The sequence below is a fragment of the Hypanus sabinus genome, chromosome 4 (assembly GCF_030144855.1).
Source record: "Hypanus sabinus isolate sHypSab1 chromosome 4, sHypSab1.hap1, whole genome shotgun sequence".
Classification (NCBI taxonomy): Eukaryota; Metazoa; Chordata; class Chondrichthyes; order Myliobatiformes; family Dasyatidae; genus Hypanus; species Hypanus sabinus.
Window position 1 is genome coordinate 62,759,024 of NC_082709.1, and position 25,365 is coordinate 62,784,388.

General features: G+C 39.7%; 1 protein-coding gene across 4 annotated transcripts in view; it reads right to left on the bottom strand.

Annotated features, from left to right (window-relative positions):
- usp40 (ubiquitin specific peptidase 40) overlaps window positions 1-25,365 on the bottom strand; it is a 137,698-nt gene that overhangs the window by 97,972 nt on the left and 14,361 nt on the right. For 3 of the 4 annotated variants that reach the window (XM_059967269.1, XM_059967267.1, XM_059967268.1), the window contains exons 4-5: window positions 11,547-11,660; window positions 4,568-4,732 (exon numbers count right to left, since the gene is read on the bottom strand). In XM_059967269.1, the coding sequence (XP_059823252.1) occupies window positions 4,568-4,732; window positions 11,547-11,660 (279 nt within the window). Of the gene's footprint in view, window positions 1-4,567; window positions 4,733-11,546; window positions 11,661-18,025; window positions 18,173-19,098; window positions 19,767-25,365 lie in introns of those variants that run through there. The other variant, XM_059967270.1, reaches the window with a different exon arrangement.

Here is a 25,365-nt window from a genome sequence, read left to right on the forward strand (position 1 = left end):
TGGGCAGCCCATAAGTGTAGCCACTGTTCCTGCACCAACACAGCATGCCTACAATTCACTAACCCTAACTGCAGATCTTTGGAATGTGGGAGAAAACTGGAGCATCCAGAGGAATCCCACTCAGTCGTGGGGAGAAAGTACAAACTCCTGATAGGCAGCTGGAATTGAAACCCAAATACTTATACCCACCTGTAGGTGTGTACAAATATTCTGCCAGGTTAACAAACTACAAGACCATTCTGTAATGATAGAAGCTAGACAACATCCTTGCTTCTAAGAGCAGGGAGATATTAAACAGCTCTTTACATCTGAAATGTACTAATGTAAATATAAAAATAATAGTCTGACAGTTGCTGTGATTTTACTTTGCAATACTGAATTTACTACTCAAGAATAAATATGTTAATATGGCAAATATTAGCACATGCTCACAGGAAATTTATGCTCATGAAACTGCAGATATAGGTTAATATCAAAATGCATCTCCTTGGTATTTATAAAATACAGTTTTCAGATCTGAAGCTTAAATATTAAAAAGTGTCAGTCATTTAGAAGTTGCATATTCAGCAATAGAACATGGCCAAGAACAGAATCAACATGGGGCAATTAATCAATCAGGTATCAAATGGGTTATACAAAATGCTATATGGAAAGCTAAATTATATTGTACAGACCATACACTTTGTTTGGAAACAACAACAAAGCCTAGACGCATATTATGGATTAAGGTTTCAGATTTACTACAAAATCCCTCCATTTGTACTTTCTGTTTCTCCAATTAGCTAATCTATAACACCTTTCATGTTGTTCGGGATATTAACAGTCTCCTCTGCCATTCAATCATGGCTGATTCTTTTTTCCTCTTCAGCCCTGTTTTCCTGCCTACTCCCTCTAACTGTGAATCCCTGATTGATAAAGGATTTTTTGTTTTAAATGCACACAATGACTTAGCCTCCATGACCTCTGTGCAATGAATTCTACAAATTCACCACGGTCTAGCTGAAAAAATTCCCTCTCATCTCAATTCTAAAGAGACATCCCTTTACTCTGAGGTTGTGGCTTGGATCTGAAACTCTCTTACCAATGGAAACATCCTCTCCATGTTCATTCTAAGTCTTTCAGTATTCAGTAGGTTGCAATGAGATGCCCCTTCATCCCTGTGAACTCTGCCAAGTACAGGCCCATGCCATTGAAGACTTCTCATATGGTTAAGCCTTTCACTCCTGGGATCATGAAACAATCCATCTGGAATTGTTTAATATTTGAGAATGGAGTAAAAAAAGAAAAGCAAGGAAGCTGCGCTTTGTAAAATCACTGATAGACTTCACCTTTAATGATGGGCCAGATTTTGAAGGTGAACAGAAACATGGAACTTCTGCTCATACACAGTCTAACATGAAAGCCTAGATTATAATAACCAATTTTTAAAAAAAATTATTCTGCGATTGTCTACCCAGCAACAAATAATTCTCTAGCACTTACACTGGGGAAAGAAATGTCAGACCTGGTGCAGAATCCACAATGGGACAGCTTATATCCTACTGTTAATCTCTCCCTCTCCCAGTGAAGAGTGTCCTTCTGCTTTAAAATATCCACCATTGTCCCTGCACCTAAAAAGACCAAGGTAACATGTCTGAACGACTGGCGTCCTGTCACACTCATCTCATGATAAGCAAGGGCTTTGAGAAGCTGGTCAATAACTATATCTGCAGCATGCTGCCACCCACACTGGACCCCCTGCAATTTGATCAACAGAGGATGCAATAGCCACAGCTCTATATACCATCCTTACAACACATCTGGAGAAGAGGGACACTTATGTGAGAATGCTGTTCTTAGACTACATTTCAGCATTCAACACAGTCCCTCCAGGCTCGACAAGAAGCTCAGAGAACTCAGCCTTCACCCTGCCTTGTGTAGCTGGATCCTGGACTTCCTGTCAGATTGCCGGCAGGTAGTAAGAGTGGGTTCCCTCACCTCTGCCCCCCCAGGGCTGTGTACTAAGCCCCCTCCTTTACTCTCTGCATACCCATGACTGTGTCGCCACCTACAGCTCCGATCTGCTAATTAAATTTGCTGATGACACTACACTGATCTCAAATAACAATGAGGCAGCCTACAGTGGTGTCAAGAAAACAACTTTTCCCTCAACGTTGCAAAAACAAAGGAACTGGTTGGGGACTACAGGAGGAATGGAGGCAGGCCAACCCCAATAGGCATCAATGGATCTGGGGTTGAGAGGGTGAATAGCTTTAAGTTCCTCGGCATAAACATTATCAAGGATCTCACGTGGTCTGTACGTACTGGTTGGGTGGTAAATAAGACACAACAGCACCTCTTTCGCCTCAGATGTTTGAAGAAGTTTGGTACGTGTCCCCCCCCCCCCCCCCAAATTCAAAGAATTTTCTATAGGGGCACAATTGAGAGCATCCTGACAGGCTACATCACTGCCTGGTATAGGAACTGTACTTCCCTCAATCGCAGAACTCTGCAGAGAGTAGTGCGGACAGCCCAGTGAATCTGTAGTTGTGAACTTCCTACTACTCAGGATATTTACAAAGACAGGTGTGTAAAAAGAGCCTGAAGGATCATTGGGAACCCAAGTCATCCCACAAACTGTTTCAGCTGCTATCATCCAGAAAACAGTACCACAGCATAAAAGCCACGACCAACAGGCTCCAGGACAACTTCTTCCACCAGGTCATCAGACTGATTAATTCATGCTGACACAACTGTATTTCTATGTTATATTGACTATCCTGTTGTACATAACATTTATTGTAAGTTATACTGCACATTTGAATGGAGAAGTAACGTAAAGATTTTTACTACTCATGTATTTGAAGGTTGTAAGTAATAGTCAATTCAATTCAAGAGTCTTAAATGACAAAGGCGAACTCCATCATTACAGTCCTTGTACTTTATTTGTCTATTTTGTACCTGTAACACTATGTTTTTCACTGCTTTGTTTTCCTTTTGAAATATCTCAATTCACTTGTGTTAGCATGATCTATCAGGATGGCATGCAAGCAAAAGATTTTCACCGTTATCTCAGTACATGTAACAAATAAAGCAAATTACTGTCAAAACCATCATTGATATTTCAGGAGTTAATTCCTTCGGTATGCTACTAGAGACCCTGCCATCACTTAGGACAGTGTGATAAACCTCCTGTGACCGAAGCAGATATGTTCAGGCATGGGCTAAATACAGCCAGCGACTAAGGGCAGTTATCAGATTCCACTAAATCTGGCCTGAATATATTAAATTCAGTGCATTATTCTTTACAAAGACCATCATGCAAGAGAGATTGTGCAAAAGAAAACAGAACATAAATTATACCAGGAAGAGCATCTTTAGTTAGACAGGGTGGAAAAACTCATATTTCTCTTGTTAAGAGATTTGATGGAAGTAATTAAAACCATGTACAGTTTTGATAGAATCATCAAAAAATTATTCCAGCTGAAAAATAATTAAAGTCGGCCCTCCTTATCTGCGGGGGATTGGTTCCGGGACTCCTTGTGGATACCAAAATTCGCGGGTGCTCAAGTCCCTTATGCAACCTATCTTAGGGTTTCTGTTCACGAAAATAATCACGATCGAAAATAAAGTGGAAATAATAAAGTGATCGGAAAAAGGTGAAATGCCATCGGTCATTGGAAAAGCGTTAGGCTACGTCGGTCAACAATCGGAACAATTTTGAAGGATAAAGTGAGAAAGGCTCTGCCCCAATGAAAGCCACAATTATTACTAAGCAACGCAGTGGTTTAATTAGCACCCTCCGGAGTGATCTGTCCTGAGTCCCGAGAACTTCCATTTCCAAGCCCTGCACTGAAACATACGTTCTTAAGTGTTTTATATGCATAGAAAGGTAAAATATATACTAAGACAAACATTTGACTAAATGATGCTAAATAACACCAGATGCATCTGTTCCAACTTACTTAGTAAAAGAACTTCCGATTTTTTTCAATCCCAATGCACAATAATCCATGCACATCCTCCCGTATACTTTAAATCATCTCCAGATTACTTATAATACCTAATACAATATAACTGCTATGTAAAATGGTTGTTATACTGCATTGTTTAGGGAATAATGACAAGAAAAAAAGTCTGGAAGAGCACTTCCGGGTTTTCGTGAACTGCGGTTGGTTGAATTCACGCATGTGGAATCTGCGGAGAAGGAGGGCCAACTGTATACACCGATAGGGAAAGTGCATAACAGGGAAAACATCTAGATAAATCTATCAGCCAGCTTTTACAAATATCAGCCAATGAGCCTTGTTTTCCACTATATCATTCTATAACAGTGGTAGTTTTTCTTTCTTGTACTTCCCATTTCCCAATACTTAGAAACACCATAAATCTTTAAAATTTTAGTTTTAATCTTCTGGGGCTCATGACCTATGTCTTTGTTTTTTTAACCTCAGAAGGTATCCTGTCTTCCAAGGGGGTTCACTTTGTAACACAGAAGAGATCAAATCTCATGATTTGTATGGTACTTGAGAAATCAACTTGCTAAAGTTGGTACTGTCATTGGTTCCAAAAAAAAGTAATTTCTCACCTGTCTTTCACTAATGTTGCCACATTCCTCACAGAAAATCTTGTTAACAACTATTCCATGGTACAGTCTATTAATGAGGTCATGTCCAGAGGTACCGACTAAAGAGCTTTCCAGCGCACTGAACAGAATTCGATTTAATTCTTGCACATCATGTTGACTGGTTTCCTGTAAAATAATTTAAACATTCAATTGTACCTTCAATCAATCCTCCAGAAGCAGATCCTTGAAAGGCTCTCGGAATGGTAGCACATCAGTGTTACACACGCCATTGCCCAGTTCGTGAGACTTAAATTTATAAATCCCTGTGGTCTCATTCTTTTATTGCAGATAGCATTCTGTTTCCAATCTTCTTCACATCCTCCCATTCCTTCCATCCACCAACTCAGCCATTCTTTCTTGAATTCCCGCAGAGATTCTCCTGATTCACTAAGCAACTAGAAAGTCTACATTTTTACTCATGCTTAGTCATCTCTTAGCTTCAAACTGAAAATCATACAAAAGTACAGTACAGAAGCAAGAGCTTTCTACTCACTTCGTCCAAGCCAATCACAAATTCTGTATACATCAATCCCATTTTCCTCCATTAGACTGGGATTTTGTTAAGCTTTTCCTATCCAAGTACCTACCCAAAGGCCTTTTAATCATTGTAATTGTATCTGCCTCCACCACTTCATCTGGCAGCATGTTCCAAACATTCACCATCCTCTTGTGTAAAAAAAAGTTACCCCTTTTAAGTTTTCCACTCTCACCTTAAACCTGTACTTCCTAATTCTAGAACCCCTTACTCTGGAAAAAAGACTGTGACCATTCACCTTATCGATACCCCTCATGATTTGATATACTTGTATAATCTTATACCTCAGAGTCCTATGCCACAGGGAAAAATATTCCAGCCAATACAGCCTCTCCTTTCAATTTAAGGCCTCCTAATCCCAGTAGCCTCCTCACGCACCCTTTCCAACTCAGATAACCTTCCTATACCTGGATGTCCAGAACAGAGCACGATTCTCCAAGTGTGGTCTTACTTCACACAAGTGAAGGTAGGACCGATTAGAGATAAAAGTGGGAAGATGTGCCTGGAGGCTGTGGAAGTGAGCGAGGTCCTCAATGAATACTTCTCTTCGGTATTCACCACTGAGAGGGAACTTGATGACAGTGAGGGGAATATGAGTGAGGTTGATGTTCTGGAGCATGTTGATATTAAGGGAGAGGAGGTGTTAGAGTTGTTAAAATATATTAGGACGGCTAAGTCCCCGGGGCCTGACGGAATATTCCCCAGGCTGCTTCAAGAGGCAAGGGAAGAGATTGCTGAACCTCTGGGTAGGATCTTTATGTCCTCATTGTCCACAGGAATGGTACCGGAGGATTGGAGAGAGGCGAATGTTGTCCCCTTGTTCAAAAAAGGTACTAAGGATAGTCCAGGCAATTATAGACCAGTGAGCCTTACGTCTGTGGTGGGAAAGCTGTTGGAAAAGATTCTTAGAGATAGGATCTATGGGCATTTAGAGAATCATGGTCTGATCAGGAACAGTCAGCATGGCTTTGTGAAGGGCAGATCATGCCTAACAAGCCTGATAGAGTTCTTTGAGGTGGTGACCAGGCATATAGATGAGGGTAGTGCAGTGGATGTGATCTACATGGATTTTACTAAGGCATTTGACAAGGTTCCGCACAGTAGGCTCATTCAGAAAGTCAGAAGGCATGGGATCCAGGGAAGTTTGGCCAGGTGGATTCAGAATTGGCTTGCCCGCAGAAGGCAGAGGGTCATGGTGGAGGGAGTACATTCAGATTGGAGGGTTGTGACTAGTGGTGTCCCACAAGGATCTGTTCTAGGACCTCTATTTTTTGTGATTTTTATTAACGACCTGGATGTGGGGGCAGAAAGGTGGGTTGGTAAGTTTGAAGACGACACAAAGGTTGATGGTGGTGTAGATAGTGTAGAGGGTTGTTGAAGATTGCAGAGAGACATTGATAGAATGCAGAAGTGGGCTGAGAAGTGGCAGATGGAATTCAACCCGGAGAAGTGTGAGATGGTACACTTTGGAAGGACAAACTCCAAGGCAGAGTACGAAGCAAATGGTAGGATACTTGGTAGTGTGGAGGAGCAGAGGGATCTGGGGGTACATGTCCACAGATCCCTGAAAGTTGCCTCACAGGTAGATAAGGTAGTTAAGAAAGCTTATGGGGTGTAAGATTTCATAAGTCAAGGGATAGAGTTTAAGAGACGCGATGTAGTGATGCAGCTCTATAAAACTCTAGTTAGGCCACACTTGGAGTACTGTGTCCAGTTCTGGTCGCCTCACTATAGGAAGGATGTGGAAGCATTGGAAAGGGTACAGAGGAGATTTACCAGGATGCTGCCTGGTTTAGAGAGAATGGATTATGATCAGAGGTAGGGCTTTACTCTTTGGAGAGAAGGAGGATGAGAGGAGACATGATAGAAGTGTACAAGATATTAAGAGGAATAGACAGAGTGGACAGCCAGCGCCTCTTCCCCAGGGCACCTCTGCTCAGTACAAGAGCACATGGCTTTAAGGTAAGGGGAGGGAAGTTCAAGGGGGATATTAGAGGAAGGTTTTTCACTCAGAGAGTGGTTGGTGCGTGGAATGCACTGCCCGAGTCAGCGGTGGAGGCAGATACACTAGTGAAGTTTAAGAGACTACTAGACAGGTATATGGAGGAATTTAAGGTGGGGGGTTATATGTGAGGCAGGGTTTGAGGGTCGGCACAACATCGTGGGCCGAAGGGCCTGTAATGTGCTGTACTGGGGTGTATGGGGTGTTAGGGAGAGGTAGTACCTCTGACAGGGAACACATTGTACTCTTCTGAGTAGTTCGTCCGCATTGGTCCTCACCTGACACTCAGCTCTCACTGGTGGTTCCTTGTAGCTGTTTGCATGCAACAGCAGCCACACCCCAGGCAACGGCTTTGACTGGCCGGCAAAACCTGGTGAGGGTAGCCGATGAACCTCAAACCCTCAGTGAGTTAGGGCTGGTCTACCTACGCATGCGAAGACTGAATTCGGCTGACTACATGGAGGAGACCACCACTTGGCGGTCCAACGAGTAGAAAGGCGGACCCAGCAAAGCATTGTAGAGCGCAATCAGGGCACAGTGAGACACGTAGGACACTGCTGGCCATCCACTGCATCCCGACTTATCTCCAACCGTCTCAACTCCATCTTGCAACTGGATACAGATAGGTCAGGACGAGAGAGTGAGGCTGACGATTTGCACAACTCTCCCTCACTTTAATCCAAGTCAAGCGCAAGTCACGACTCAAAACCCATTCCGCTAAAAAACTTCAAGTCCTGTGGCGATGGGCGAGTGGCGAAGCAGCAGGTGTGGATACACTGCAAGCTGTAGTCACAAACCTGCACACAGGCGGCCCGGGGCATTGGGTCGTTCTCCGCTGGAATGAAGCAGCAGTGGAGCTCGGCAGCTCCCTGGGTGTCTGAGCAGTCCTCTAGGAATCACTCTGCTCACCTCCATGGAGGAAGGGGCTAGAAAAGGTGCCTCAAACATAGCCTGCTTCATCTTACCCTGGCCAGCACACCGCGGCTGGCAGGGATCCCACTCAGCAGTCGAGCTACAAAGAAGACAAAAGTGAAGGTGCTTAACCTTAGCACGTGGAACGTGCGAACTCTGCTTGACATCACCAAGGCTGTCAGACCAGAAAGAACAGCACTGGTCGCCAAAGAACTAGCCCGCTATAACGTGGACATTGCAGCACTCAGCGAAACATGCCTAGCAGACAAGGGCCAGCTTACAGAACATGGTGGTGGGTACACCTTCTTCTGGAGCGGTCGCAGCAGCACTGATCGATGAGAGGCTGGCGTTCGATTTGCCATCCAATCCCACCTCGCTCGTAAACTTGCCAAGCTTCCAGAGGGCATCAACGATCACCTGATGACGCTTCGGCTCCCACTTGGCAATAAGAGGAGTGCAACGCTGATCAGCGCATGTGCCCCAACGATGACCAATCCAGATGACATCAAAGATAAGTTCTATGAAGAAGTTGACGCGCCCTCATAGCAGCAGTTCCACAGTCAGAGAAGCTTATTGTCCTCGGGAACTTTAACGCCAGAGTGGGGACAGATTACCACACCTGGGAAGGGATTCTTGGAAGACATGGTTTGGCAAGTGTAACAGCAATGGCCTGCTGTTCCTCAAGACATGCACTACGCATGACCTTGTCATCACCAACACCCTATTCCGCCTCCCTACCCGTAACAAAACATCTTGGATGCATCCACGCTCTAGGCACTGGCATCTGATTGACTATGTCATCACCAGAAAGAGGGACTGACAAGACGTGAGAGTGACAAAGGCCATGTGTGGTGCCGACTGCTGGACGGATCATCGACTCATAGTGTCCAAGTTTAAACTTCGCATCCTGCCTGTGAGAAGACCCCAAGGTCAGAAGACTGCAAAGAGGCTCAATGTCTCCAAGCTGAAGAGCAGCGTAGTTGCAGAAGAATCTTGTGAAGACCTAGATAGCAGGCTGCTTGACACACCCCAGGATGACCACACCAGCATTGAAGAGCAGTGGATGGCTTTCAGAGATGCAGTCCACTCTACCGCTCTCGAACACCTCGGACCAGCAATCCATAGACATCAAGACTGGTTCGATGACAACAACGAGGAGATATAGGCACTGTTGTCAGAGAAACACCAACTGTTCAGAGTGCACCAGAACGATCCCACTTCACAAGCAAAGATAGATGCCTTTGCCAGTGCAAGACAGAAAGTGCAGAAGAAACTCCATGAGATGTAAGATGTCTGGTTCAGCAATAAGGCCAATGAGATCCAGGGCTACGCAGACAGTCACGACACCAAGCGTTCCTACGACACTTTGAAGGCTATGTATGGACCTCAGTCCTCTAGCTCCTCCCCCCTCCTCAGTGCAGATGGGACTCGGCTGCTGACAGAGAAAAAGCAGATTTTGGAGAGGTGGGCTGAACACTTCAACCAGGTCCTCAACTGCCCTGCCGAAATCAATGATGAGGCCATTGCTCGCCTACCTCAGGTGGAGATCAACCTGGACCTTGGCAACCTCCCCACAGAAGAAGTCATCAGAAAAGCCATCAGGCAACTTTCTTGTAGCAAAGATGCAATCCCTGCTGAAGTCTACAAAGCAGGAGGCCCATTCATGATACAGAAGCTGATTGAGCTCTTCCAGTCTATGTGGAACGAAGGAAAGGTCCCGCAACAGTTGAAAGATGCCAGTATAGTCCACATCTACAAGAGGAAAGGCAACCACCAGACTTGTGACAATCACAGAGGCATCTCCCTCCTGTCCATAGCTGGGAAGATCTTGGCTCACTCCCTGCTTAATCACCTTCTCCAACACCTTGAGCAAGGTATCCTCCAAGAAAGCCAGTGTGGCTTCCGTGCAGAGCATGGAATTGTCGACATGATATTTGCTGCACGCCAACTCCAGGAAAAATGTCAAGAGCAGCACAGCGACCTCTTTATGACCTTTGTCGATCTGACCAAGGCATTTGATACGGTCAGCAGAAATGGCTTATGGAAGATAATGGAGAAGTTTGGCTGCCCTAGCAGGTTCATCACGATTGTTCGGCAGTTCCACGATGGCATGATGGTGAAAGTTTTGGATGATGATGACGAGTCAGAAGCCTTCCCAGTGACGAACGGTGTGAAGCAAGGATGCGTTCTCACCCCTACACTCTTTAGCATGGTCTTCTCTGCTATGCTGAATGATGCCTTCTGCGATTGTCAGGATGGTATACACGTCAGATACAGGACTGGCAGTGGGCTATTCAACCTCCGGCGTCTACAGGCTGTTACAAAGGTAAAGGAGACCGTCATCAGAGACCTCTTATTCGCTGATGATTGCGCCCTCAACGCCAGCACAGAGCAGAAGATGCAGCGAGAAATGGACTGCTTCTCACGAGCCTGTGACAACTTCGGACTTACAATTAGCACCAAAAAGACCAAAGTTATGTATCAGCCCACACCCAGAAAGCCCTACCAGGAACCACACATCACAGTAAAGGGGCAGAAGCTACTGGCAGTAGACAGCTTTACTTATCTGGGCAGTACTCTAACACGAGTGGTGAACATAGATGCAGAGATCAGCAACAGAATTACCAAAGCAAGTGCTGCCTTTGGGAGACTCCGTGAGAATGTATGGGAGCAGAGAGGACTCAGCCTTACCACCAAGCTGAAGGTCTACCGAGCAGTGGTTCTCACCACCCTCCTCTATGCCAGCAAGACCTGGATTGTCTACAGCAGACACGCTAAACAGCTCAACCACTTCCACTTGAGCTGCGTCTGCAGACTTCTCCACGTACAATGGCAGGACAAAGTCCCAGACACGGAGGTCCTGGAGCGGGCTAGCACCCACAATGTCTACACCCTCCTATAGAAAGCCCAAGCCAGATGGGCTGGCCATGTCATCAGGATGTCTGACAGTCAATTACCAAAACAGCTGCTGTATGGAGAGCTGAGCCAGGGCAAGCGCTCAGTTGGAGGGCAGAAGAAACGTTTCAAAGAGTGCCTCAAAGTGTCCCTCAAAGACCTCAACGTCAATCCCAGTAGCTGGGAATCGCTTGCTCTGGGCCGCCCAACCTGGTGGAGCAGGACCACTAAAGGAGCGTATGCAGCAGAAATCAGACACAGGCTCAGAGGAAACACACCGCGCACAAGGCTCGAACTACCTCCACTTCCACTGCAGCACCTACCCTCATGTGTCCCATATATGGACGAGCTTTCAGGGCACAGATTGGTCTCACCAGTCACCTCTGGACCCACAGTCACAAACTCTCCACCTGACAGAAGTCGTGGTTGTCTTCGACTCCGAAGGACGAACAACAACAATAACAATGTGCTGTACTATTCTATACTTCTATAAGGAGTCAAAAGTAATATAAATCATGCATGGTTTTCTCCACTTAAGCAGCTGAAATTGATATTGCTTTTTCAAATTCAATATTAAAAATCTGTTGCAAACTCACCTCATTACTTGTCCAGCCAAAGCTGTCAGTTAAATCAGATGTAGATGCTGCCAGCTGATCTGCAAGCAATAATTGAGCAAAGAGTCTTTGTAGCTCTAAAGGGATGACTCGCACCTGAAAGAGTGAAGCAATTAATGACTTTAAAATATTCTACCATATCTTGAAATCCTAACATAAAGCAATGAAAAGAATAGACTCAAATAAAAAATGACAATACATAACGCCATTGAAACATCAGGGTCACTGTTTGCAATGTACTTTGCAGTTGTTGAATGAACATCTGAGAAATGAAAGATGCAAGATAGCACACATCTTAGGCATACAATTACTTATAAGACAGGCATTCAGAAAAACAAAAGCACTTATTAGTACACAGGAGTACACAGCATGCTCCACCACTGAGATCTTAGCTGATCTAAGACCTATGGGACAGCATGGTAGTGTAGTAGTTAGCATAATGCTTTTCAGCACCAGCAACCTAGGTTCAATTCCCACCGATGTCTGTTTGGATGTTCTCTCCATGACCATGTGGGTTTCCTCCCATAGTCCAAAGTCCTATTGGTTAGTAAGTTAATTAGACACTGTAAATTGTCCTGTGATTAAGTGAGGGTTAATTTGGGGGTTAGTGGGCTGTATGCCTCAAAGGGCCAGAAGGGCCAATTCTGCTCTGTATCTCTACATAAAATAAATAAATATTATATTCACTTGTTAATTTTTTTTTCTGGTGTAAGATGGCACCAGTGAACCTCAGCGACTTCTGGCTAGTGGCTAACAAAACAAGAATAGCAACTAAATACTTTGTTAACCACACTTTTTCTCGCAAACAATCATCGCAAGAAATAGTCTGCAATTTCCCTTTGGACTTGGAGGCAATTTGATGTGGCAGAACCGAGGCAAGGCAAGGGGACAGGCGTGGGGGGACGTCACGTGATGACGTAGGATCGAGACGTGGAAATCCAGCTCTCCCGTAAAAAACCCAGTAAAATAACGTTTAAGTGAAGAAAAGTTAGTAAATACTTTTTTTAAAACTACATATAAACTATTCAGGATTGTCTTAAGATATGCCTCCTAAACAGAAGCAGAAGAAAACTACTACTTTGAAGACAACACAAGTTGGAAAAGAATCGAGGCCGGTCGCTATGAAAGAGCCTCGGGCTCAACTGCATTTTACCTCTGGCAATACAGAACAGAAAACTGCGGCAACATCAACAGTTTCCAAAAAAAAAAGAGCAACAGGAATTGCGCGTGCGTGAAGGAAAGGGCATGCGCAAACACGAGCAACCCAAACTACAAATTCCAGCTACGACTGGAACTGAAAGTGAAAGTGAAGATGAGGTGGAATCAGATTCTCTGGATAAATCAGATGAAGATGAAGAGACAAAGAAGAGCAACAGGAAGAGGTTGGAGACATAAAAAATCTTTGGTGCAAATAATGCATGAATTAAAAGCATTAAAAGTAATAAAAAAGATAATAAAAATATGAAGATTATGTTTGATAAAATGATGAAAAGACAGGACAAAATGGACAAGAAAATTAAAAACTTGGAAGAAACAATGGGAGACACCATTGATAGAGTGAATAAAATGGAAGATAATATACCTGCCTGAACATCAGAAAGAAAACAGTTGTTGGAAAAAATGGATGTGCTTGAAAATTTTAGCAGACGAAACAATATTAAGATTGCTGGACTTAGAAGGTATAGAGGGAGAGGATCCAATACATTTTTTTCAAAAATGGATCCTGGAAATTTTGGAAATGGAAGAAGGAACCCAGTTAATTGAAATTGAAAGGGCTCACAGAGCCTTAAGACCAAGACCACAAGTTGATCAAAACCCACGATCAATCTTGATAAAATGCTTAAGATATCAAGATAAAGAAAAGATCCTGAAGGCGGCTACCCAATGTGCCAGAAAGAGAAACGGGCTATTGATGACAGAAGGGAAAACAGTTCTTTTCTATCCTGATATAAGTTATGACCTTTTGAAGAGAAAGAAGGGATTTAACCCAGCCAAAAAAGTTTTATGGGGAAAAGGCTATAAATTTATATTGCGCCACCTGGCAACCCTGATAATTTTTTTGGATGACGGATAAAGAAGATTTTTTTTACTGATTATCGGGATGCAGAAGAATTCGCACAAGAACTCCCAAATATTCACTAATTACAGTCAAAGATTTAAAAGTGAAACGGATTAAAGATGAAGATAGGGACAGTGAATGGAATTGATGGATGTTTAAGGACAGAATATTTAAATATATTCTTAATTATATGATACAGGGGAGAAAGGTTAAAATTTGAGAAATATTAATCGACAGTAGTGATATTATTTTTTTCTTCTCTTATATATACTTTTTTATGTTACGGGGGAGCTGGGGGAACTTCGGATCAATTGCTACAGGATTCACATGTGTAATCATGGCGATTGCCATGTCCCGTACAATGGAGGGGGGTAATGTTGTGTTTTTTTTCATTCACAACATTAGTAGGGGGGTGTTTTGTTATTTTTTTTCTTTACAATCTATTTTTCTTTTATCTTTCTTTCTTTGCCTGGACGATCAGAGGGGAGACACATAGCAACATGAAGAATTTTAAAAAGATTCCCCAAGGTACTACCAAAGTTGAAAGATTAGATATTATTATAGATTGGAGTAACCCTGTTAAAAGTAATGACTAATTTACTGAATTTTTAAAGTTTTAATGTTAATGGGCTTAATGGACCGGTGGAAAGAAAAAGAATTTTAACATATATTAAGAAAATGAAAATAGATATAGCTTTTTTTACAAGAAACACACTTAACAGAGATAGAACATCAGAAATTAAAGAGAGATTGGGTCGGAAATGTTATCGCAGCTTCATCTAACTCAAAGGTGAGGGAAGTTGCAATTTTGGTTAATAAAACTTTACCAATTAAAATACAAAATGTATTAATTGATTCTGCGGGGAGATATGTAATTATACATTGTCAAATTTTTTCAGAACTATGGACTCTTATGAATATTCATGCACCAAATGAAAATGATGTAAAATTTATACAAGAGGCCTTTTTGAATTTGGCTGACAAAATATTAATAGGTAGAGATTTTAATTTTTGTTTAGACCCAGTTTTAGATAGATCAACAAAGGTTGTTACAAAATCAAAAGTAGCAAAATTAGCTTTATCATTGATAAAAGATTTAAATTTGATTGATATATGGAGAATAATTAATCCAAAAGGAAGGTATTATTCATTTTATTCAAATAGACATAAAACTTATTCAAGGATAGATTTTTTCTATTATCAATGAATATTCAAGACAGAAAAATATGGAATATAAAGCAAGAATATTGTCAGATCATTCCCCCTTGATAATGACAATGATAATGATGGATAAAGAGGAATCGATTTACAGATGGAGATTTAATTCAGTATTATTAAAATATCAAGATTTTTGTGATTTCATGAAAAGCAGATTCAGTTTTTTTAAGATACAAATTTACATTCAGTTGATAAATTTATAGTATGGGAAGCAATGAAGGCATATTTGAGAGGTCAGATAATGTTATACTTCTAAAACTAAGAAGGAATACATGGCAGAAACAGATCAATTGGAGAAAGATTACGAAATTAGAAAAAGAATCTCAAAGATATATCACAGAAGAAAAAAGAAGACAACTTGTTAACAAGAAGTTACAATATAATACACTTCAGACATACTGAGCAGAAAAAGCAATTATGAGAACTAAACAGAAATATTACGAACTAGGTGAAAGAGCACACAACATTCTTGCTTGGCAGTTAAAAACAGACCAGACTTCCAAAACGATAAATGCAATTAGAACCAGTGTAAATAAAATTACTTATAAACCTTTAGAAATTAATGAAATTTTTAAGAATTTTTATTCTGAACTGTATCAATCAGAATCACAAAATGATAATGTTGAGATAGAAAGGTTTTTATCACAAACAACTCTTCCAAAATTGAATTCGGAAGAACAGAAGGGATTAGATATGCCTTTTACATTAAAGATGTCGAAGAAGCTCTAGGATCACTTCAGAGTAATAAATCCCCAGGAGAAGATGGTTTTCCCCCCGAATTTTGCAGGAAGTTTAAAGATTTACTAATTCCTCCTTTTATGGAGTTAATACACCAAGTGGAAAGAACGCATAAACTTCCAGAATCTTTTTCGACAGCTATTTTAATAGTATTGCCAAAAAAGATAGAGATCTTTTAAAGCCAACATCATATAGACCTATTTCTGTGTTGAACACTAACTATAAAATAATAGCAGAAGTTTTATCTAATAGATTATCTAAATACTTTCCAAAATTAATACATATGGATCAAACAGGATTTATCAAAAATAGACAATCGGCAGATAATGTAACTCGGTTACTTAGTATAATTCATCTGGCACAAAAGAGGGAGGAAATGAATGTGGCAGTTGCTTTAGATGCAGAAAAAGCATTTGATAGATTGGAATGGATTTTTTTTATTTAAGGTATTGGAAAAGTATGGGTTAGGAAAATCTTTTATAAAATGGATTAAAACCTTAAATACTAATCCCAAAGCTAAAGTAATGACAAATGGTCAAATTTCAACACCATTTCAGTTAACAAGGTCAACTAGACAAGGTTGTCCATTATCACCTTCTTTATTTGTGTTGGCGATAGAACCATTAGCTGAATTAATTGGAACAGACCCAGATATTATGGGTTTCAGAGTTAACCAGGAGGAGTATAAGATAATTTATTTGCAGACGATGTTTTGCTTTATTTAACAAACCCATTGTATTCGCTGCGTAAATTATCTTCTAGATTGGAAGAATATGGGAAAATATCAGGCTACAAAATAAATTGGGATAAAAGTGAAATTCTACCCCTTACTAAAGGCTTATAGTCAGTGTCAATTAATAACTCAATTTAGATGGCCGATAAATGGTATAAAATATTTAGGTGTAAGAGTTGATAATGATATAAAGAATTTATATAAATTATTTACCATTATTGAAAAAAATTCAAGAAGATCTTGATAAATGGATGATGTTACCAATAACATTAGTAGGCAGAGTAAATGCTGTAAAAATGAATGTATTCCCTAGATTACAATATTTATTCCAAACACTACCAATACAATTACCGTATAAGTTTTTTTAAGAGTTAAATAAATGTGTGAGGAAGTTCTCCTTTGGAAAGGTAAGATGTCAAGAATATTGTTGAAAAATTGACTTAGAAATTTGACCTAGGAGGGTTACAACTTCCAAACTTTAAAAATTATTATAAAGCAAATCAACTTAGATTTATTGCATTTTTTTTGATGAAGACAAACCGGCATGGATTAGAATAGAACTAGATAAAATAGGAGAAAATATACCAGAAGATTTTATATATAAGTGGGAATCTAAATGGATACGGGAAAAGAAAGAATCTCCTCTATTAAAACATTTGATTGATTTATGGAATAAGATAAATGTTGATGATGAGATAAAGAGATCTTTATTAGCAAAGAGACCTTTAATTCAAAATAAACATTCCTTTTACAATGGATAACCAACTTTTATACAACTGGTTTCAAAAAGGGATTAGATATATAGGAGATTGTTTTGAAGGAGGTATATTAATGTCATTTGATCAATTAAAGAATAAATATAAAATATCAAACAACACTCTTTTTTGTTATTTCCAATTAAGGGCTTATTTAAGAGATAAATTGGGTCAAACAATGTTATTGCCGAAACCTAATGAAATAGAAATTTTAATTCAAAGGAAAAATTTAAAAATTTATTTCTTGTATGTATAGTTTGATTCAAAAGCAGGCAATTAAACAAGGAATTCATAAGTCAAGACAAAAATGGGAAACTGATTTGAATATTAAAATTGAAGAAACAAATTGGTCAAGACTATGTCTTGACAGTATGACAAATACAACAAATGTCCAGCTAAGACTAGTGCAATATAATTTTTTACATCAATTATATATTACACCACAAAAAATAAATAATTTAAACCCAAATTTATCTGATCAATGCCTCCGATGTAATCAAAAAAATTGCTACTTTTTTACACTCTACTTGGTCTTGTTTTAAAATTCAACCTTTTTGGACAAATTTAAGAGTTTTACTGGAACAAATTATTGGAATACAACTTCCACATAATACAACATTATTTTTACTAGGCGATATTGAAGGGATAAAATCGAAATCCAAATGGAATAAATATCAGAAAGAATTCATAAAAATTGCATTGGCAGTAGCCAAAAAGGCTATTCCAGTTACTTGGAAATCGGATTCATACTTAAGTATAGATCATTGGAAGAATGAAATTTTTAGCCGCATTCCACTTGAAAAAATTACTTACAATTTAAGAGATAAATATGAAATATTTCTGAAAATTTGGCGCCCTTATTTACAAAAGATAGGATTAAGTATATAGGTGCTCTGAAGATAAAATTATTGGTTATCTGGGGAAATAAATAAATATACATATTAAAGCTATTACGAACTCCATAGAGCATTTGGGGATCTTCCGATATCCAGGCATTCTTTCTTTCTTTCTTTCTTCTTTCTTTTTTCTTCTTTTTTTTCTATAGGGATATGTTAGGGGGGAGGGGTTAAGGGGAAGGGGGAAGGGTTGATAATTTTTTTTCTTTCTGTAAATATAAAAAAAAATCTATTTAAAAAAAGGGGACAGGCCTATCACCAAGAGTACGGAAGAACATGAAAGGTTGTACACACGCTGAATTGAAGCCACGGGGCCTGGGCCCCAGAGCACATCGATGCAACTGAACACAATGTTTGGACAGTGATTTACAGGCCGAATCAAGGCGGCAAAGTCCAGTGTATCCCAGCAGCAGAAACTGCTGTTCAGAAGATTTAAACAACAGGCCAGATTGAAAAGTCAAGGTGGCAAGGAGCAAACCAGTTCAGATCGCTGCTCCAAGCAGCAGAACCTAATGTTTAGATGGAGAGTTAAGCACCAGGCCAGATTGAAAAGGTCAAGGTGTCAGGGCCCCGAGGCAAGGTACAGGCCGATTAAGATCGCTGCTCCACAACATTCACTCTGCTCTGCACCGAACTATGGGTCTCAGACTCTCTTTGCAGACTTCAGTTCAGAAACACTGTGTTTGCGGTTACCTCTTGCACAATGTTCTTTCTCATCGACACTGGGTGCTCAATGGTCTTTTTTTATGGGATATTTTATTGTTTTATTTTCTTATGGACATGATGTGTTTTTTTAATTCTCTACACATTGGGAGTTAGACAGTCTTTTTTCATATATATGGGGTTTGTTTTTGGGTTTCTTTGATTTGTAGCTGCCTGTTAGGAGAGGAACCTCAAGGCTATATAATGTGTACATTCTTTTATAATAAATGTACTTTGAATACCTTAATTAATATAATTCTATTAATTTCAGACTTAAAATTAACATCTGATCCAGCATCACGTGTCATTTATTAACTTATCCATATAAAAGTGTGCTAACCGTTGGCTTTGATTTTTCAACTACAGGTGTCCCCGGTTTTTCAGACGTTCGCTTTATGACACCTCGCTGTTACGAAAGACCTACATCAATTACCTGTTTTCGCTAACAGAAGGTGTTTTCATTGTTATGAAAAAAGGCAACCCGCGCCGAGCAGCAAAGCTCCTCCCCCGGAACTGCATTCTAGGTGGTACAGCTTAAACACGTGCCTGTGAGCATCTGTACTCTATGTTGATTTATTTTGTGCATCCGTTAGCAAGATGAGTTCTAAGGTATCGGAAAAGCCTAAAAGAGAGCGTAAGGGTGTTACACTTAGCGTAAAACTAGACATAATTAAGTGTTTTGATTGTGGTGAACAAAGTAAGGATATCGTAAGTTTGGCTAAGGGTTTGTGGATGTTGACAAAGATGATGTTGAAGAGGTTTTAGCATCCCATGACCAAGAACTGACAGATGAAGAGCTGATGAAGAGGAAAGGTTAACAATTGAAGCTGAATGCAGTAGCAAACGGCCCAAATGTGAAGTCGTCCAGGAACTGAACGGGAAGCAATTGCATGAGATTTTCACTGCGATTGATAATGCTGCAATGATTGCAGAGAAGTATGACTTTAATTTTGAAAGGGTACATAGGCTTAGGGCATATTTACAGGATGGTTTGAGTGCTTACAAAGAATTGTATGATAGAAAAATGCATGAGGCTAAGCAGTCAAGCATACTGTTGTTTTTCAAGTCTTCCACATCAGCCACAGCAGATGACAAAACTCAACCTTCGACAACAAGGCAGGCAGACATAGAAGAAGGTGATCTGCCTGCCCTGATGGAAACAGACGAGGAGATGACACCCCAGACTCTTCTACCTCCCACCACCCCAACCCCGACGACTCAGCCTAACACACCATCAACAGTGTGCTCGCTCTCTTCTCAATTCTGGTAAGTGTAACTACACTGTACATACATTATTTCTACTTTATATAGGTTGTGTATTTTTATCAAGTCAACTTTTATTGTCATTTCGACCTTAACTGCTCATACAGTGCATAGTAAAAATGAGACAATGTGGGAGCTTCCGGTAAGATGGCGATTGTTTAGCTGCTCCGAACTTTTGCTCCGTCATTCTCCCTATCTTTGCACTATATGTCTCCATTCTTAAACCTTAGTTAGGTATTTTATTAGGTCTCTTTTTCTTGCCTGCGAACACATCTATCTTATAATGTCTACCAAAAGTACTAAAACTGGGAAAAAGGAATCTTCTACGGCTTTGCCGGCTGACATTCTCGCTGCTTTGGAACAGCATCGAGAAGATATTTTAAAGGAATTTAGAACTTCTTTCAACCAGCTGGATGTCAAACTGGATCGGATCAACGCTAGAATGGAAGAACATGCTGAACATTTATCTTGCATCGACTCGACTTCTGAAGATTTAAAACGCCGTGTTCAATATCTTGAAACTCTCTACTCCAGTCTAAAGGAGAAGAATTGTAAACTTTTTTCCAAAATAGTGGATCTTGAAAACCGGAGCAGACGTTGCAATCTACGAATTCTTGGTTTGCCAGAGGCCACCGAACAGGGCTCTCTCGTGAAATTTTTTTCCGATTTTCTCTGTGAGATTTTTGGGAAAGATTTTCTTCCGAATCCACCTGAGCTTGAAAGGGCACACAGGATCTACGTTCCCCGTGCAATTCTGGGTCCCCACCCACGGCCGGTAATTTTGTGCTTTCATCAATACCAGGTGAAAAACCGTTTGATTATGGAGGCACGCTGCAGAGGTACTTTTACTTTTCAAAATTCAGTCATTCGTTTTGTGGAGGATTTTGCCCCCCAGGTTCTGAAGATGCGTGCTGAGTTTAAAGGTGTAATGAAAGTGCTTTTTGATCGTGGACTCAGACCCTCCCTTCGAAATCCAGCCGATCTCCGAATTACACTTACTACTGGAGAATATAAGTGGTTTAAATCAGTAAAGGAGGGTGAGGCATTTGTTGGAAGTCTTCCGGCCATCCAGTCTCCTTCGGAACCCGGTCAGACCTTCTAAAATGGTGGATAAGTACCTCTCGTAGTAAAACTATTTTTTCCGGACTCAGACTTTACTTGAATAATTCAGACATTATCTATTGAAACTCTAAGGGCTGTAGACAATCCCTCCCTGGACTTGGTGCGTTTTTTCTAAATAGATAATCTGAGTTTAATGTTTCCCTGCGGACGTTTAGATTGTACTTGTGTCATCTATTTTATTCTCGTATAACTTTATTTATAGAGTTCTACAATTGACTCTAACTTGTTTTGGAGGTTTGGAGTTTTTATTGAAGGCCTCCCTGTTGGTTGATTCACAGCTTAAGTTTTGCTTTTTTTTCTGTAAATGGTTGATAAGTACTCTCCTTGAATCTATAATTTCCCCCTTTTCTCCCTCCCTTTTTTTTTTCTTTTAATCTTCTATAATTTTTCGCGGGTAGGTTAGTTTTGGTTTTCTTCTGATTTTCTTTGTATTAAGTTTTATACTTCTGTTGAAGTTGTTCCTATTTGTAATTATGTTTTCTAGTGCATAAACTAGTTACCATTTGTTATAGTATTTATACGGAACTGTTGTTAATGACACAGAACTAGAAGTCATATTTGGATTAGTTTTTTTGGTAGAGCTAGCTGCTTTTTTTGGTAGCCATCTAGTTTTGGGTTGCGAGGGTGGGGTGGGTTCTCCAGTTCTAACACCACTCACTGTTTCTTTTGCTTTCCTTTGTTACTCAGGACATGTTTATGTTTTGATTCTACGAATCTATGTTTACATTTTTGCTCCCAGACTGTTATTGTACTGCTTGACTTTTTATATGCCTGCTGCCTTCTATGCATTAACAATTGATAATGGCTAATACACTTAAATTTGTGAGCTGGAACGTAAAGGGATTGAATCACCCTGTTAAAAGAAGGAAGGTCTTCTCACATATTAAACAACACAAAGCTGACATTGCCTTCCTTCAAGAAACTCATATTCATTGTTTTGATAACTCCCGGCTTTTGTCAAAGTGGGCGGGTCAGCATTTTCATTCATCCTTTGCCGCCAAAGCTGGGGGGGCGGGGGGGCGGGTCTCCATCCTTATTAATTCAAATATTCCTTTTGAATTCCATAATAAGATATCTGATACAAATGGCCATTTTATTATTGTTTCTGGTAAACTATATAATACTAAAGTTGTACTAGCAAACCTGTATGCCACCAATTTTGATGATGTTAATTTTTTTGAACGTTTTTTTTCCTCACTACCAGACTTAAGCTCATACTCTCTTATACTGGGTGGTGATTTCAATTGTTGATTAGATCCTAATTTGGATCGATCGTCCTCTGTTACTAGACCACCTACTAAATCTGCCTTAGCTATTCAATCGTTTCTCTCTAATTATGGTATCTCTGATATATGGCGTTTCCTTCATCCTACTGAGAGAGATTATTCTTTTTTTTCACATGTTCACCATACCTTTACTAGAATTGACTACTTCTTACTCGATAACCAACTCATTCCATTTGTCTATTCTTGTGATTATCAGAGTATACTGATTTCTGACCATGCCCCAATTACTCTGTCTTTAAACTTTCCTGGTCTCCCTCAGAGGAATAAGCACTGGTGGTTTGATTCGACTTTATTATCGGATGATGATTTTCTAAAATTTATTAAGGATCAGATAACCTTTTATTTTAACACCAATACAACACCTGAAGAGTCATCCCAGATTGTCTGGGATGCCATGAAAGCATATTTGAGAGGTCAAATAATCTCCTATACAGCAAATCTTAATAGAAAGTCCTGTGCAGATCGAGTAGACCTCATTAATCAGATTAAAGAATTGGATCAACTGTATGCTCAAACTAAGAATCCTGAACTATACAAGAAACGTGTAGAACTTCAAACTAAATTTAATCTTCTGTCTACTGAACCTGTCGAACGCCAACTTCTTGAAAGTAAGAGTCGCTTTTACATTCATGGTGACAAATCTGGTAAATTTCTAGCCAATCAGCTGAGGCGTTTCAAAGCCAAACAACATATTACAAAGATCTGGAAGGAGAATGGAGACTTTACATCGGATCACTTAGAAATTAATGACGCATTTAAAATTTTCTATTCTCAACTTTATTCCTCTGAATCTTTGAATGACAATATCTCTGTTGACCATTTTAAAAATAATCTGAATATTCCTTCGCTTTCATCTGATTTTAAAGCCAAACTTAATGCACCTATAGTATCAGAAGAAATATCTTTTGCAATTTCTGCATTGTCCTCAGGGAAATCTCCTGGACCTGATGGGTTCCCCGTAGAATTTTATAAATCATTCTCTTCACTTCTTTCTCCTCAGTTATTCTCAGTATTATCTGACTCGTTTAATTACGGCAAATTGCCACCCTCTTTTAATAAGGCATCTATTATTCTTTTATTAAAAAAGGGTAAAGACCCAACAGAGCATTCCTCGTATAGGCCGATTTCTTTGCTTAATGTTGATGTTAAATCTTGGCTAAAGTTTTGGCTTATAGATTAGGAACTGTTATTCCCTCTATTATTTCTGATGACCAAACTGGTTTTATTAAAAACCATCTTCCTTTTCTTAACATTCGGCGTTTGTTTAACATTTTATATTCACCTCCAACTGGGATTCCTGAATGTGTTATTTCCCTCGATGCGGAGAAAGCATTTGATCGTATAGAGTGGAACTACCTTTTTGCAGTTTTAGAAAAATTTGACTTCGGTCAAAGTTTTATCTCTTGGATCAAATTGCTGTATTTGTGTCCTACTGCCTCTGTTTTAACTAATTTTCAGAAATCCTAGTTATTTAACCTCAAACGTGGCACCCGTCAGGGATGCCCTTTAAGTCCCTTTCTCTGATTTGGCTATAGAACCTTTGGCGATAGCATTTCGAAATTGTCCTGAATTGTCCGGGATTTGGAGAGGGGGTGTTGAGCATAAAGTTTCTCTTTATGCTGATGACTTATTACTTTTTCTTTCAAATCAGTCTATATCCTTAGCTCCAACGTTTTCACTTCTTGACCAGTTTAGCCAGTTCTCTGGCTATAAACTTAATTTACATAAGAGCGAAATTTTCCCAATTAATAAAGCACAAAAATTAACATTTCGTGATCTCCCTTTTAAAGTAGTTCATAATCAATTTTCTTATCTTGCGATTACAATCACAAGGAAGTTTAAAGATCTCTTTAGTAAAAATTTTGCCAATCTTTCATATACTATAAAACAGAGTCTGTTACAATGGTCACCTCTATCTATGTCTTTGGTAAGTCGTATTAATGTTGTTAAAATGTATGTTCTCTCTAAACTTTTATATTTATTTCAATCAATCCCAATTTTTATTCCTAAATCTTTTTTTGCTTCCTTAGACTCTATTATTTTGTCATATCTGTGGAAGAATAAGCGCTCTAGAATTAATAAAGTCTATCTCCAAAAACCTAAAAAAGAGGGTGGCATGGCTTTACCTAACTTTCGTTTATATTATTGGGCAGCCAATATACGTTATGCTACCTTTTGGTCTTTTTTCCATGGCCAACCCGAGTGCCCTAATTGGGTGACAATGGAGTTGAGCTCCACTAAAGATTTATCTATCTCTGCACTTCTTGGCTCTGTACTCCCTAGTAGTTTGTCCAGATTAATAGTTAATCCTCTTGTTAGACACACTTTGCGTATATGGGCTCAGTTTAGGAAATTTTATGGTTTCCATGCTTTTTCCATTTCTAGCCCTATCTTACATAATCACCTTTTTTAACCTACTACGTATGACCCAGCATTCCATGATTGGTATAGGAAGGGCATTAGACATTTTGAAGATCTTTTTATTGATAATCGCTTCGCTTCTTTTCAACAGCTCTCTGCTGTTCAATCTGCCCAATGCTCTTTTTTTTTAGATCTCACCAAATTAGACACTTTATTATTCCTTTAATTCCTAACTTCCCTGAAATGCCTGAGAAAAATGTTATGGACTTATTTCTTTCCATTAATCCACTAGGTAAAGGTTAAATATCATTTATTCGAGATAAATTAGCAGCCTTACAACGTGCCCCTGTGGATAAAATTAAAATGGCATGGGAGCAGGATTTAAATACCTCCTTATCTGATGAGACTTGGGACTCGATTCTCAAATAGGTTAATTCAACCTCTCTTTGTGCTCGCCGTTGCCTTTTACAGTTTAAGATTGTTCATAGAGCCCATATGTCTAAATCTAAATTATCTCAATTTTACCCTAACATTAGTCCGCTTTGTGATAAATGCAAAAGGGGCGAGGCCTCTCTCATTCATATGTACTGGTTTTGTCCTAGCTTGGAGAAATTTTGGAAAGATGTCTTCATAACGTTATCATATATTCTGAATCACCACCTAGAACC